This window comes from Protopterus annectens, chromosome 13.part0 (genome assembly GCF_019279795.1).
Source record: "Protopterus annectens isolate FY-2018-M chromosome 13.part0, PAN1.0, whole genome shotgun sequence".
NCBI classification, from domain to species: domain Eukaryota; kingdom Metazoa; phylum Chordata; order Ceratodontiformes; family Protopteridae; genus Protopterus; species Protopterus annectens.
The window spans coordinates 694,508,607-694,525,488 of NC_056747.1; the positions used below are offsets into that span (position 1 = coordinate 694,508,607).

General features: G+C 43.4%; 1 protein-coding gene across 2 annotated transcripts in view; it reads right to left on the reverse strand.

The window, feature by feature from the left end:
- SMG6 (SMG6 nonsense mediated mRNA decay factor) overlaps nucleotides 1–16,882 on the reverse strand; it is a 3,859,488-nt gene that overhangs the window by 3,384,864 nt on the left and 457,742 nt on the right. For both annotated transcript variants that reach the window (XM_044054377.1, XM_044054376.1), the window contains exon 7: nucleotides 524–634. In XM_044054377.1, the coding sequence (XP_043910312.1) occupies nucleotides 524–634 (111 nt within the window). The remainder of the gene's footprint in view (nucleotides 1–523; nucleotides 635–16,882) is intronic.

The following is a 16,882-nucleotide window of genomic DNA, read 5'->3' on the forward strand; positions in this document are numbered from 1 at the left end:
GACTTTAAATCAGGCCAACTGAGGGCTACCGCAAGCAGATAACCCAAAAGTGATGACTGCAACAGTGAAACACGAAGAACATCTGCACAACAAAAACATCCAAATTAAGTCAACAGATAAATCAGTATTGGGGATGTAGAACAGTAGCACTTACAGGCAGCAGTCTCTTCTGACTTAAACGGACTGCTGGCACTATTATTTGCAAAACGTCTAGAGTCAAACTACACTTGCTGAGGAAAAACAATGTTAAAAACGTAGCATATTCCACTTAGCGTCAATTTCATTTAATCAACGGAAGTATGATCACTACCTAGTTAAAGAAAACTCTGCTCAAAGGAACACAACAGTGAAGTACTCTGCAACACAATGTCTAGGATAAACAAACTGAAGGACAAGTATTCCAGCGATAAAAAGGAAGGTTATGATACATTTGAATGTACCTTAAAAACACAAAGAACATTTTCTCTCCATATCAAAGTGCAAAAAAATCATACATGTTCTCAAGCAAATGTGACAAACTAACCTTTCGTTTGGTTTCCTCAAAAAGACTCATAAGGCTTTCTTTTGCAGTCAGGATGGGATTACTGGCTGCCAAGCTCCTCATGTAGTAATAGACAGCATCTAACTTCCGGCGCTGTAAAGTAATAATATTCACCATCATTTTAGAAGTTTTATCATGAGACAGACTATACTGGAAACAAAATGCACTCATTTACTCTACCAATAAATTAAAACAGAGGGCAAGCAAAATAAAACAGAATGAAATAAATTAAGGAAAAGTGAATGTCAAAAGGCTTGAGGCATGAACAATTAAAAAAACAAAATGAACGCACTATTTGTACACCCCCCCCCCAATGTCTAGTTGTTTTGGCCATTCTACCCCACCCCTTCCACCACATATGTAAAACAAAACAGAATGAAGTAAACAAACCAAAATTATAACAAACATAGCACAAGTAAATGTCTATATGTAAGTGGCAATAACGGTTTAGCAAAAATAAGAATTCTTGCCAATTTTTGTAATCCTCCCACTTTTCTTTTTTTGGATATACTCTTCTCCAACCATCTTCACTGCCAGTGCTCTGTATCCCAGACCCATGACTGATGTTTTCAGCTTACACCCCCAAGAACTGTCAAAGGGACTCCAAACAGCCCAGTAATCAGCACTACAGTACAATTTCTGAGAGGGCACAAACCATATCCAAAGATGCTCAAATAGGTTTCACTGCTGCAGTACATTCAAAAATGAAAGCAGATGAACGGGATCGAGCTGTAGGCAAACTATAGTCTTCTTGCAAAACTTCTACAGCAGTCTGATATTTCCTATACTAGACGTGAACTTGACACCCCCAACAAATACAACATGAGTTGATTGCAAAGAACAGAATAACCTCCACCACTTCCATCTCCATTTTGAAGCAACTGGTCAACATCAAACGTACCTGTATCTCTAAATACCACCTTGCAGAGTGGGATTTCTAAACATGGCTAAACAAGAGAAGGAAAATAAAATGCCAGCAGTGCATCACCAAAACACCATCAAACAGAAATGCAAAACACAAACAGCTTCCACTAGAGAAGCAATCTCAAAAAACACCTAAGGCTATAACAAATGTTACACATCACAAAACAACATATCCGAAAATGAGTGAAGAAGCTTCTTCTTAATATAAAGACATTTGCATGAAAAGAGAAGAGAAATGGGTGGATAGTGTACCAATGATTCCAGTATTTAAATACTTACATTTATGAAAAGTAATCACACAAATGTACTATGTTCTTCATAAGAATCCATACCTGCAATGCAGACACACATAAAGGCAAGCTTATGAAACAGTGGACCTAGGAGGTGGATTACAACATCCCCTGCAGCACAAGAGAATCAGAACCAGCCCTACTCCTTGAGTGAATATTCAACTTCTAATTCTATGAAAATGTGTGAACTTGATTCAAAGTGGCAGCTTCTCAAATATTTTGAGTTAGCTCTGTTGGTATAGGAGGATAAAGCCCCGATTACAATCCAAATTAACAGAATTCAATTAAAAGCTCAGAAAACTACTGAAGCTAGCATGGGGAAGAGAAGAATTAGAAGGCTTTACCTGCCTGTCCATCTTTGGAGGTGGCTAGAGTGAGGCACAGGTGGTGGTCAGACCATTCTCCTTATTCATAATGAAGACTAGAGGTCAGAATAGTGATCAGACTAGATGTGGGGAGGGTTGGGAAACTTCATGTCCTGGTCGGGATGGGGGGCACTCCTAAGCCATACCTCAAAGCAGGCAGGAGCTTCTAAAATGCACTCAGAGGCATAAGGTATTCCTACAGCCTCCACTAACTAAACCAGCTGCCTTTCCTAAATAGATGAGGTAGTTCCTTGACCCTCTCCCTTCTATGCAATCACTCTACCAAGTTCTGAGAGGTAACCATCAACACTAAACAACTGGGTTAAATACTGGCAAAACTAACATGGACAGATGGATTGAGAGCAAGTATGGCTCATGGGGGTGCTGTGCTGCCACATATATTCAAACACCAGACAGCTTGTGCTAAAGGCTTAGCAAAAAATAATACACCTTCACCTAAGAAATTCTGAAAAAGGGTTACAGTGGATACAGCTGCTCTTGTGGTGTGCAAGCACACCTGTAAGCAATATAATTTTATTGGTGTCATAACAAAGATGATGAGACCTGCCTCACTTCTTTGTGAGATTTACAAAGGTCCTGCTTTCATTTGTGTGAGGTCCTTAACTTCATGATTAAACAGTCTGTCACTGAATTCTGATGCTAAGAATGCAGGCAGCCACAAAGCTTCACAGCTAGTCTGGATATGGGGTACGATTGAAACTGCTGCCTTCCACTCCACTGACAGAATATGTGCAAAGCTGCTGCCTATTACTACCTGAAAAGCTGACAGGCATAGAAAACATCCATAACCTCTTACACATTTACGTGTCTCTTTCTCAGACTACATTCCCTACAATTGGATACAAAGCACATGAACCCTCAAAACATATGAGAACAGTGAACTTCTGATTTGACTCGAGTAGTAAAGGGACATCTAGATTGCTCTTGACCTGTACTGCCCATTAAACAATTTTCTTATCAGAAGGAATAAGCAAAATTATTTGTCCAAAGGACTGTATGTTATGCTTGACTTCATATGGATGACATGATCCTTCTTGCGTGTTAACCTTGCATAGGATACCATCAGGAGAGATGATCAGGCCTTCAAGAATGTTGCTATTTAAGTGTGACTTTTGCTAAGAATTTAAAAAGAATTTATTCATGAGCAGGATTTTATCCTGGGGCACTGACAGTTTGCATTTTTTTTTTATCTAGAAGGGTGCCCAGGAAATTCTTCTCGTTTACTGGGTGCAGGTTTGACTTTTGAAAGTTCTGGCACATGCTTAAACCCAAAAAGCAATGCATGGAGAAGTTTAGAGCTGCCTGCAGCTCCTCAATACAGTATGACTGGATCAAACAGTCAATCAGGTAATAAAGTACAGTTGTGTACACTTACCATAAATGTAGATGTTAGAGTGTATATTCACTGTTGCAGTCATTACATTTGGGTAATCTGCTGGCAGGTTGCCCTCAGTTGGCCTGATAAGCAAAGTCTTTGGTCCTGCGTCGGTTGCTGTCCCTTCTTCCATGACGTCAGGTCGTCAGGGGTATAAAACATGCAGCAGACGCCATTACATCAGGTTTTTCTTGCCCCAGATGTCAGGTGTTCCCAAATGGGGAGCAAAAAAAAAAAAAAAAAATATATATATATATATATATATATATATATATATATATATACACACACACATATACATATATATATATATATATATATATATATATATATATAATAAAAAACACAAAACATATACCTCCAAACAAAAGCAAATACACCAAAAAGGCTTTTATAGATAGTAACAGAAATGAGAGGTATAGTTAGAGAAAAAACAGGGGTCTGGAGGGAGGGTAACCAGGACTGCAACAGTGAATACACTCGAACATCTACATTTATGGTTAAGTGTACACAACTGTAATATGTTCTTCATGTTTCACTGTTGCAGTCATTAAAATTGGGTAGAATCCCAAAGCTATGGATGGGAGGATGGATTTATACAGTATTAGGAGCAACTATAAGGCCCTGCAGGACAGCAGTGGCAAAGCCTGCTCTGGATTTAGAGAAGAGAGGTAAATGGTAATGTTTGGTGGACGTATGAACTGAGCTCCAGGTAGCAGCTTCTAGAATGTCTCTGGTAGGAACTCCTCTGCGAAAGGCCGCAGAAGTAGATGCAGCCCTGGTGGAATGAGATCTGATCCCCTTGGGGACAGGTTTACCATGGTGCATATAGCAGAAACGAATACATGGGCTTATCCATTTGGAAATGGTCTGCTTTGAAATGGCCTTTCCCTCTGCCCCTGCAGCAAATGCCACCAGTAGTTTTTCAGATTTTTTTTTAGAGATTTTGTCCTGTTTAGGTAGAATCTTAGTTGTCTGTGTACATCCAATGAATGAAGAATCCGCTCACCCTTGTTCTGTGGATTTGGGAAGAAAGTTGGCAGATGAATGGTCTGATTAAGGGCCACACTAGATACCACCTTAGGCATAAAGGATGGATTGGTCCTCACAGCCACCCTGTCTGGGTAAAGAATAATGACAGGCTTCACTGCCACAAGAGCCTGTAGTTCTGAAATCCTTCTAGCTGCAGTGACTGCTAAAAGAAAAGCTGTTTTCCAAGAGAGAAATTTTAGGCCCGCAGTAGCAGCTGGCTCAAAGGGTGGTAAAGAGAGGTTTTTCCAAAACAAAATTGAGGTCTCATGCTGGAGTTGGTGTTCTCCTGGGTGGTCTTAAATTTTTGGCACCTCTGAGATACTGCTTTAGCAGAGGAAGAGAAAAAAGGGGAGGCTCTGTGTTGTAGTGAGCTGAAATGGCAGAGGCATGGATTTTTATGGAAGAAAAAGATAGGACCTTGTGAAGCATCTCAGTTAAGTATTGCAGAATCTGAGGAATATTGGCCATTGCTGTGCTTTATTCCTTGTGCTTGGTTCCAGGCACAGAATCTTTTCCATTTATCAGCATAAGATTTTCTAGTACTAGGCCTTCTAGCCTCCAAAATGACATCTATCACAGGTTTGCTGAGAGATGTAATGGGTTAAATTAGTTGATTAGCCACGCTGCAAGATTCAAAGTTTGGAGCTGAGTGTGCAGAATTTGATAGTTCTGCTGAGACAGTAGGTAAGGTGTCTGAGGCAGGTACCATGGTGGAAGGTGCGACACATTGTACAGAAGCGGGTACCAGTGTTGGTGAGGCTAGTCTGGAACAATCAGAATCATTTTTGGTTTTTCCTGTCTGACTTTTAATAAGACTTTGGAGAGCAGAGGCAGAAGGGGAAAGGCATAGACTGATAGGTTTTTCCAGCTGAAGGATAGAGCATCTACTTTCCAAGCTTTTTAGTGATGAATTCTTGTGCAGAATTTGTCCAACTGATAACCTTGGGGAGAGGTAAATAGATCTATGTCTGGGCTCCCCCATTTGCGTGTCAACATGTTGAAGATTTGTGGTTCCAGTTTCCATTCGCGTGGGTCCATAAGATTTCTGCTTAGTTCGTCTGCCAGAGTATTTTGCTTTCCTGGCAAAATTGAGCTTGTAGATGTATTTGATAAGTCAATGCCATGTTCCACAATGCCATGGGCTAGTCTGCAAAGAGGGTAGGAATGTGTACCCCCCTGCTTATGTACCACATGAATGTGGTGTTGTCTGTCTTTATCAGTTGTTGTCCTGGATGAAGGTAGTCCTTGAAGGCTGTCAGAGCATTCTGTACAGCTAGCATCTCTTTCTGACTGATATATACGTGCATTTGATTTGGGCTCCATTTGCTCTAAATGCATCACCCTGCCAGATGTTCCCCCAAGCATTGTCTGATGTGTCTGTATTAAGGGTTTGGGCAGCAGGGGGTTGGAATGAATGACAGTCCCTTGTTTTGGTGGCAGGCCTCTGCCCACGATAGGAACTCTAGTTGCAGGCAAGGAATGATATGAATCTGTTTCCAGGAAGTGACAATGTTGACTCCATAAGCTTTTTAGGTACCACTGAAGTTTCCTCATATGCAGTCTTGCATATGGAGTTAGAAGAATGCAGGAGGCCATGAACCCCAAGGCCTGTAGAATTTGTCTTGCAGATAGCTGGGGTTTTGTGGCCACCTGTTTGAAGTAAGTCATCAATTGAATTTGTTTTTCTGGTGTAAGGCAAGTCATCTGGGCAGTTGTATTCAAGCTTGCACCTACGAATGTAATTGTTTGAGAGGGTACCAGTTGTGATTTCTTTTCGTTTATGGTGTACCACAGACAAGTTAGAAGCCTTTTTACAAATGCCAGATGTTTTAGAAGAGTGTCCTTGTTTTCTGCCTGAATTAGACAATCATCCAGGTATGGATAAATTTGAATATTTCTTTGCCTGCAAAATGCAACTACTGGTGCCAGGCACTTTGTGAAGACCCTGGGAGCAGTAGATAAGCCAAAGGGCAGTGCAGAGAACTAGTAATGCAAGTAGCCTGCTTTGAAGTGGAGGCATCTTCTGCAAGATTCCCTGATTGGGATATGCAGGTAAACCTCTTTTAAGTCTAGAGTTACCAACCAGGCAGCCTTGCCTAGCATAGGTACTAACTGTTGAAGAGTCAGCATCTTGAATTTTGGAATGTCCAGAAATGTATTTAGAATGGATAAGTCCATAATTGGACGCCATGATGTGTCTTTTCTGGGTACCATGAGGGACATAACCTGTTTCTGGGCCTCTGCCCACTGATTTGGAGGCAGATCTGGCCATCCGTTTGGGATTGACAACGTGTGGAAATGAAATCTGTATCCCTGGGATACTATATTTAAAACCCATTTGTCCTGGGTAATCAGTTGCCAGTTTCCTGCATGAAGTGCCAGTTTTCTCCCCAAAGGGGCGGCCAAAAGATAAGTGCTTGAAGATTGCAGTGGAAAGTCATTGAGACTGTTTACCATAGGAAGATGCCTTGTTGCTTCCAGATTTGGAGGTGGAAGCACCCCATTGCTTTGTTCTAAAAGTTCCTTGTGACTGAAACCTGGAGCCTTTGGAATGTCTGGATTTGACCTGAGCGGCTCTAGTGGGTAATGGAAAGGACCAGTTCTTAGTAGGCCAGTGCCTACTAAACCTGGGTGGCTGCACTTGTAAGAAATCTTTCACAGTTTGCATAGATTTAGCTTTATCTTCCATCTTTTTCAAAACTTCAGCCTTATTACCAAAATAGACTGTCCTGTTGTAAAGCAGCATCCAACAATTTTGCTTTAACATGGTCAGGCAGAGTTTGCTCCTTGAGCCAAGCATGCCTTCTTATCAAAGATCCAGTTACAGCGGCCCTGCAAGAGGCATCCAAGGAATCAAAATCACATTGCAAAGTATGTTTTCCAACTTGTTCAGCTGAATGTAATAAATCCTGCAACTCTATTTTCCACAGTCAGAAATCAACATCATTTTCTGTTTAAGTAAACCCATGACATGCTGTTGATAATTAAGCAAATGAAATTGACAGTTTAAAGCCCTGATTGCCAAGGTTGCAGACGTGTAAACCTTCTTACCCCCATCTATCCAGCGCCCTGGAATCTCTATCAGAAGGAGTAGGATTTTTAGCAGTAGAGACCTTAATGCCCTTGGGACCCTGAGAAATTGTTTCAGAGTCAGCAGTAGGGTTTTTGAAAAGGAATTTGTGGGAGTCAGGAACCCTGTAGTATCTGTCTGGCTTACTAGGAGCTGGAGGCAGAGAATCAGGAGTCATACTGGGTTCTGAGAAAACATCAACAACAATGTCTAGAACAGGAGGTATAGCCAAAGGCCTATGCTGAGGAAGAAGAAGAAAATCCCCAAGTCTCTTTTTAGATTCAGAGAAATCCTGACTCTCCCAGTGAAAGTGTTCCCTTAAGGAATGCAAAGTTACTCCAAAACAGAAATCTTCAGGGTGAGAAGCAGAAGAGATGGAGTCTTCTGCATCAGAGTCCTCATAAGTGGTTATAGATAATTCCTGATCAGAAGAGGAATCAGAAGAAATAGAAACCTGATGTGAAGATTCATAGTCAGTGCCTTTCCTAGGCCTCTTAACAGGAGGGGGATGGGTACCCCTGATCAATTTAATTAAATCTTCAGCCATTTTGATAATTTGTTTTTTAGGCATTGGGGCCTGTACACGTGGGCCCAAGCATCGTTTTTTTTAGACAGAGAAGTAGTTTTTGGCCTTAGTTTTGAAGATGGCATGCGGTTTAATATACAAATCATTTTCCTTGAAAACACCCTCAGAAGCCGGTGCCTGCTCAGCGGCTCCGGACCCATCTAAGGTAGAGACATCCGCTGGTTCAATACTTAAAGTATCTCGCGGCATACCAGACTCCAAATGGGTCTCAGTAGAGGCCTGCGAATCAAAAGTAGTGGGTATCAGGGGCTGCGAAAGCTCCTCACTGAGTACCGGCGACTGGCTTAGGAGAAGCTTCGTCGTCTGTTTTGGACCTCGACGGTCTTTGTCTTTTTCTTTGCATTTTTTAGGTATTCCGTTAGACTGCTAACCGACGACATTTCTGGATAGTTAAATCTTGAGCCAAAATATTTAGAAGCAAATATATACCGACGTTTAATCGTGCGTTGATTAAACTTAGCACAAAACTGACAGCAAGGCACATTGTGGTCAGGGCCTAGGCAAGGAATACAGTACAAATGAAAATCCTTATGAGGTATTTGCTTCCCACAAGTAATACAATTATTAACTTTTACTGACATCCGTAAGGAGCAAGAAAAAGTTTCCCCAACGGGGTACTTAGCTTTAAGTTGAAGACTTCGATTCTGAAACTCAAAAACGAAAACTTCATGAGTCGGTAGACCGGCACTTGAGAAGTGCTTCTGCTTCGGGCACCAAGCGGCAAGAAAGACTGATGTAATGGCGTCGGCTGCATGTTTTATACCACTGACGACCTGACGTCATGGAAGAAGGGACAGCAACCGACGCAGGACCCAACACTTTGTTAATCAGGCCGACTGAGGGCAACCTGCCAGCAGATTACCCAAATGTAATGACTGCAACAGTGAAACACGAAGAACATCTATTCCCAGGGAAGACAAAGATACTAAATAAAATGTACCAGAATGGCAAGAACAGACGGTAGACAATGGCAATGTGAACAGGGTCTCTGTACCAAAGGCAGCAAGTACTTTTTTCCTTTCTTCTTTTAACTGGGAATGCGCCCATTTGGGAAGACCCATTTTCAGTGCAATCTTAGTAAGAAAAGTCTTCAAAGAGGAATAATAAAATTGGAGGAAAAACAAATATATTAAAGGTTTACATGCTTACAAATTTAGATAATTTAACAAAAACAGTTGTTGTTGTTCGTCTTTCGGCTTTTCCATGTTAAGGGTCGCCACAGTGGAACTCTGGTCCACCAATGATTGGCAGTTGGTTTTTATGGTGTCGAGTTGCCAGCCCGACCCCCAACCTTCAACGAAGGTACACCGATTCAACGCATGTCTTTCAAACACCCACTCAACCGCAGGGAGGACATGCATACTCCACACAGAAGGCACTCCCAACTCAAGCAGAGAATCGAACGGGAGAACCTCTTGCTGAGGCAACAATACTAGCACTGCAATTTAACAAAAACAGTAAAGTAACAAATTTCAGCAACTGAGAAAAGTACAGTTTTGTACCTACCATAAATGTAGATGTCCGATAGGTATGCATCTGCAGTCATCACATATGGGCTGTCCTGCCTCAGGCAGCCCTACGGTCGGCCGGATTCCAAAGTCTGGGTCCGGCGTCGGCTGATGTCGCCTCCTCCCCGACGTCAGAGCGTCTGGGGTATAAAAGCATCAGCCGACACCATCTTCCTCAGTTTTTCTTGCCCCAGATGCCAGGTGCCCTCTAGGAAGGCTAAATTTAGAGAAATGCAATAAAAATCCTAACACTTGCAATAATATATGTATATAAAAACAAATACACCATAATAGATCCCCCCGGCTAGCGAATAGAGGGGTAAGTACCCAAGAAATACCACAGAGGGGAAGGAGGGAGGGTAAACCTGACTGCAGATGCATACCTATCGGACATCTACATTTATGGTAGGTACAAAACTGTACTATGTCCTTCAAGGATGCATCTGCAGTCATCACATATGGGTAGAATACCATAGCCAATCTGGGGGTGGAGGAACTAAGAAAAGGATGGTGTAGCTAAGATACGCTGCAGGACAGCAGTAGCAAAGCCTGCTCTGGATCTGGAATACAAAGGTAAATTGTAATGCTTGGCAAATGAATGCACGGAGCTCCATGTGGCAGCTTCTAAAATGTCCTTGGTAGCCACCCCTCTTAAGAAGGCTGTGGAGGTGGCTGTGGCTCTCGTAGAATGAGGTCTAATGTTAGCTGGTACAGTCTTTCCATGAAAGGAGTAAAAAAAGCGAATGCAATTTCCTATCCATTTTGAAATAGTCTGTTTGGAAATTGCTTTTCCTTGAGTACCAACAGCATATGCTACCAACAGCTGGTCAGCTTTTCTGGAACCTTTAGTTCTGTCCAAGTAGTAGCGCAACTGTCTGTGAATGTCTAGGGTGTGCAGCAGTTTCTCCCCTTTGTTTTGTGGATTTGGGAAGAAGGTAGGCAAGTGAATGGCTTGATTCAAGGAAATCCTGGATACCACCTTTGGCATAAATGTAGGATTAGTTCTCAATGAAACTCTGTCCTGATAAAAAATAATGAATGGCTGCACTGCCATCAGGGCCTGCAACTCCGAAACTCTTCTTGCTGAGGTTATTGCCAGAAGGAAGGCAGTCTTCCATGAAAGGTACTGTAGATCTGCAGATGCTGCTGGTTCAAATGGAGGCAGTGTTAGTTTTTCCAACACGAAGTTAAGGTCCCAAGCAGGTAGAGGTGGTTTCGAGGAGGTTTGATGTTTTTGATTCCTCTTAGAAACTGTCTTAGGAGAGGATGAGAAAAGACAGGTGGATCAGTATTGTACTCTGCTGAAATTGCCGAAGCATGACTTTTAATAGAAGAGTAAGACAGACCATTGTGGAACATTTCTGCCAAATATTCCAGGATATGTGCCATGTTCATCACTGTCGCATCTAGGCCCTTTGTGGTGTTCCAGATGAGAAATCTTTTCCATTTTGCTGAATATGCCTTTCTTGTGGAAGGGCGGCGAGCTTCCATAATAATATCCTTCACTCTCTGGGATAGCTTATCCTGAGGAGTCAATGTATTCTCCACGCTGTTAGCTGCAAGGTTTTCAGGTTGGAATGCAGAGTTTTGTATCTGTGCTGTGTCAGTAGAAGTGGCCATAGAGGCAGAGGCCATAGTTTCGTACGTGACATGCTCCTTAGCAGTGGGTACCAGTGCTGTCTTGGCCACTCCGGGGCTATCAGAATCACTTTTGGCTGCTCTGTCCTGATCTTCAATAACACCTTGGTCATTAATGGGATAGGTGGAAATGCATACACTGTTAGATTTCTCCAGCTGAAAGAGAGGGCGTCCACCTTCCACGCTTGTGGGTGGTATGTCCTTGAGCAGAATTTCTTCAGTTGATGATTGTGGGGGGATGCAAATAGATCTATGTCCGGCCTCCCCCAAGACTGTGTTATCTGTTGGAAGATGTCTGGGTGCAGCATCCATTCGTGCGCATCCATGATATTTCTGCTTAAGCTGTCCCCCAGTGTATTGTCTTTCCCTGGCACAAACTGAGCTTGTAGCTGTATATTGAATTTCAAGGAAAGATCCCATAGATTCATTGCCAGTCTGCAAAGAGGGTAGGAATGGGTACCCCCTTGCTTATGTACCACATCACTGTGGTGTTGTCTGTCCTTATTAGTAGGTGGCCTTGATGCAGAAAGAGTTTGAATGCCTCGATTGCATGCATCACTGCTAGCATTTCTTTTTGATTTATGTGCATGCGTAGCTCCTTTCGTGACCACTGCCCTTGGATACCTCTGCCCTCCATGTGTGCTCCCCAACCTAGGTCTGAAGCGTCCGTTGTAATAGTTTGGGAGGTTTTTGGCTTTGTGAAGGGCAACCCCCTGTTGGACTGGCTGGCCTGAGCCCACCACAGAAATTCCTTTTGAAGGCATGGAATGAGTGGGATTAAAGTTTCCAAACTGACTGTGCTGAGTCCATAAACTCCTTAGGTACCACTGTAGCTTTCTCATATGTAGCCTTGCTTGTGGAATCAAGAGAATACAGGATGCCATGTAACCCAGGGCCTGCAGGATTTTCCTTGCAGTCAGCTGAGTTTGTCTTGTCAGATTCTTGAAGTAATCCGGTAGTTGTCTTTGTTTTTCTTCTGTGAGATAAGCCATTTGGGTGGTTGTATCTAGATCCGCACCCAGAAAGGTTATTCTTTGGGATGGAACAAGTCTTGATTTGTGCATGTTGACTGTATATCCCAAGGCCTGTAGAAGATTGATGGCATAATTTAAGTCCTTTACCAAAGTTTGTTGGCTGTCCGCTTGTATAAGGCAGTTGTCCAGATATGGGTTTATTTGAATCCCCTGAAGTCTGCAGTGTGCTATTACTGATGCCAGGCATTTCGTGAATACTCTGGATGCAGTAGATGAGCCAAAGGGCAATGCTGAGAATTGATAATGCTCTGACCCTGCAAGAAATCTGAGGTGTCTTCTGCAACTTTGTCTGATAGGGACATGCAGGTATGCCTCCTTGAGGTCTAGAGTCACCAGCCAAGACCCCTTGCCCAGCATGGGAAGGAGTTGCTGTAGAGTCAGCATTTTGAATTTTGGCACAATGAGATAAGTATTCAGTGCAGACAAGTCGAGAATTGGTCTCCATTGATGCTCTTTTCTTGGAACAAGGAATAGTCTGGAGTAAAATCCTTGGCCTCGTTCTGAAATAGGAACTTTTTCTATGGCTTTCATTTGTAGTAAGTTTGAGATTTGTTTCAAAGCCTCTGCCCTTTGATTTGGTGGCAGACCTGGCATGCCTTTTCTTTTTGGCAATGTGTGGAAATGGAACCTGTATCTGTTGTCTATTATTTGGAGTGTCCATTTGTCTCTTGTAATGCTGTGCCAATTTTTTGAGAATAAAGAAAGCTTTCCGCCCAAAGGTGCTTCTAACTGAGCCCTGGTTGGCGGAGTCAAAGCAAAGTCATTGAGTTTGTCCTTGTGCAGCAGTTGCAGGTCCTGAACTGCCTGTCTAGATTGGAGGCTGCCATTGACGGCCTCTGTAGGAGCCCCTAGCTTGCCCTCTACCTCTGGCATGCCTGTTCCTGCCTCTTTGAAATCTTTCTGTGTCCGGAAAGGACCAATTCTTGGAAGGCCAATTTCTGCTGAATCTTGGCGGTTGGACTTGAAGAAAATCCTTAACTGTTTGTACAGATTTTGCCTTTTCCTCAAATTTCTTTAGGACTTCTTGAGCAGTGGAACCAAATAACTTTTGCTTTTCCAGTGGAGCATCCAAAAGCTTTGCTTTAACATGGTCTGGCAGAGATTGTTCCTTCAGCCAAGCATGCCTACGTATGACAACACCTGTCATTGCTGACCTACATGAAGCTTCCAATGCATCATAGCCACACTGCAAGAAATGGTTGCTAACCTGCTGGGAGTTATGTACCAGATCCTGAAGGGATTTGCGGTCAAGGGGTTCAGTAGAAGACAGTTTCTTATGCATTTCTTCTAACAAATACTCTTGGTACTGTATCATATGAAATTGACAATTTAATGCCCTCATGGCAAGAGTGGCAGAAGTATACACTTTTTTACCCCATCTCTCTAAAGCCCTGGACTCCTTTGCAGAGGAGAGTGGGTTCTTAGTAGTAACAGCTGCAACCCCTTTAGGGCCCTGGGAAATAGTTTCAGGATCAGCAGAGTGGGCCTTGTAAGGAAAATTATGTGAGTCCGGGACCCTGTAATACCTATCGGGCTTAACAGAGCCGGAGGCAGAGTGTTAGGGGTCATACTAGAGTCAGAATACACATCATCAATAACATTTAAAACAGGAGGAATAGCCAAAGGTCTATGCTGAGGTAAATGAAGAAAAGTTCTTAGTCTTTTCCTGGAATCAGAATATTCCTGGCCCTGCCATTTGAAATGCTCTCTCATAGAGTGAAGGGTCTCCCCAAAGGAGAGCTCTTCAGGAGGGGAGGCTGAGGGGATAGATTCCTCTGCATCTGAATCCTCGTAGGCCGAATAAGCCTCCTCCTGGTAGTTCGAGTGATCCGAGCCATCAGAGGCCTCCTCTGAGGATAGGGGATCAGGGGGATCTACCCTGGGCCTTTTGTCTAGAGGAGGTTGGGAGCCCCTGTCCGGATGGGGCTGAGAGCCCCTGATTAAAGAGATAAGGTCCTCTGCTAAAGTTAAAATCTGTGAACTAGAAGAGGGTCCCTGAGGAATAACCCTGGGAGGCATGACTTTAGTGTGTTTAGCAGCTTTAGCCCTGAAGGCCTTAATGGACAAGGATGAAGGAGGCCTGGCTGCACCACGTGCTGGTGTAGCTTTGTCTAGAGGTATGGTGTCGTAAGATTCCAAAACACCAGTGTCTGAAGGCAATTCTGTAACCGACTCGGTAGGAGCCTCCGGGGCCGAGGCTGTCGGTTGTACTGTTTCAGGGTTCGGAAGTTCCAAGGACTCGGTATCAGCCGAGACCGAGACACATGCGGTAGGCCTAGCCGTGGTTTCAGCCGAAACCGCGGCCCGCGTGTGCCTGTCCTTGTCTTTCCGTTTCTTAGTTAAATGTGAAGTCGGGGTTTCCGACGGCATTTTATATGAAAAACTAGCCCCAAAAAACTCCTCTGCGAACTCCGACCGACGTCTAAGAGTACGTCGGTTGAAGGAAGCGCAGGCTGAACAGGCCGAGACGTCGGTCTGGGCCTAAGCAGGGGAGGCAGTAAGAGTGGAAATCCTTATGAGGTATTTGTTTCCCACAAGTTAAACAATTATTAACTTTATCTGACATCGGCTGAGGCAAGAAAGAGTCCCCAACGGGGTACTTAGCTTTTGAAGTCTTCGGATAGCTGAATTACAGGAGCTGGCCGACCGGCACTTGCGAACTGCTTCTGCTTCGGGCACCACGAGGCAAGAATGACTGAGGAAGATGGCGTCGGCTGACGCTTTTATACCCCAGATGCTCTGACGTCGGGGAGGAGGCGACATCAGCCGACGCCGGACCCATACTTTGGAATCCGGCCGACCGAAGGGCTGCCTGAGGCAGGACAACCCATATGTGATGACTGCAAATGCATCCTTGAAGGACATCTGCCTAACCAGTTACAGAATTAGGAGATCATGCCATTGGTGCTATGGCAAATTTATTTGAAAATACATGTGACTAGGCTTTCTCACATGTTGCACGAGTTTTCTCAGAATACTGTATAAACACAGTACCCTATGGCAAAATAAAATAATGGCAGACAAGACAAACATATAAACAAAATGAAAGCATAGGAACAGTTGCCTAAATACAATTTGCTAATCTTATGCATAGAAAACAATTAGTGTGTACATTATATTAATAAATGTGAAGCTGAGGAAGATGAAGAATATTCAAGGCGTGGGCATTTTGGCCCTGCTTTTTGGGTAAGGGCAACCTTTTATGTCTCCAATTGCAAGTGAGCATCAATGACTTCAATTTTTGAGCTGCATGTACAAGAACTGAGGGAATAACTCCCTCACCTTTCATTGACAAACTACAGGCATCGGATCTAGTAGTCTACAGAGAGGCACCCAGGTCAAGTGAATGCTGCAGGGTTTGTGTCTTCTAAGAGATATCAGAAGCCTCAGTACTAAAAAAGGCATCAAGAATCAGGAGCTGCAAAAGCACCTCACTAGACTCAATGCACTCAAGACTAGGGAGCCTTTAGACACAACTGACATTTTAGACCACCCAGATTGACTCCCCATGGGTATTCCTCTTTTATGTTTTTTCATGCAGGGAACCTGTGGACAACATGACAGATGTCATGGCAGCACTGGACAAGAAAGTACAGTTGTGTACACTTACCATAAATGCAGATGTTTGACTGTATTCACTGTTGCAGTCATCACATTTGGGTTATCTGCTTGGAGTTGCCCTCAGTCGGCCTGATTAACAATTCGTGGGTCCTGAACGGTTGCTGTCCCTTCTTCCATGACGTCAGGTCATCAGGGGTATAAAACATGCAGCCAACACCATTACATCAGTTTTTCTTGCCCCAGATGTCAGGTGCCCCCCAATGCGAAGCCATTAAATCTATAAATATACAAGGTTAGACCTTCAACAAAAAAGCAAATACACCAAAAAGCTTTTGAGCATAGTAAAGAAGGGTAGAGGTATAGCCAAAAGAAGAAAGGGGGCTGGAGGGAAGGTAACCAGGACTGCAACAGTGAATACACTTGAACATCTACATTTATGGTAAGTGTACACAAATGTACTATGTTCTTCGTGTTTCACTGTTGCAGTCATCACATTTGGGTAGATTCCCAAAGCTAAGGATGGGGGGAGGACTTTAGATAGCATTAGGACCAGCTATAAGGCCCTGCAAGACTGCAGTGGCAAAGCCAGCTCTGGATTTAGAGAAAATTGGCAGATGGTAATGCTTGATGAAAGTATGTACTGAACTCCAGGTAGCAGCTTCTAGGATGTCCCTGGTAGGGATGCCTCTGAGAAAGGCTGTAGAGGTAGATGCAGCCCTGGTTGAGTGGGGTCCGATTCCTGTGGGATAAGTTTTTCATGGTGCTTGTAGCAGAAATGAATGCAATGGCCTATCCATTTGGAAATGGTTTGCTTTGAAACAGCCTTCCCTCTGCCCCTGCTGCAAATGCCACCAGCAGTTGGTCATATTTCCTTTGAGGTTTAGTTCTGTCCAAGTAGAATCTAAGTTGTCTGTGCATGTCTAAGGAGTGCAATTTC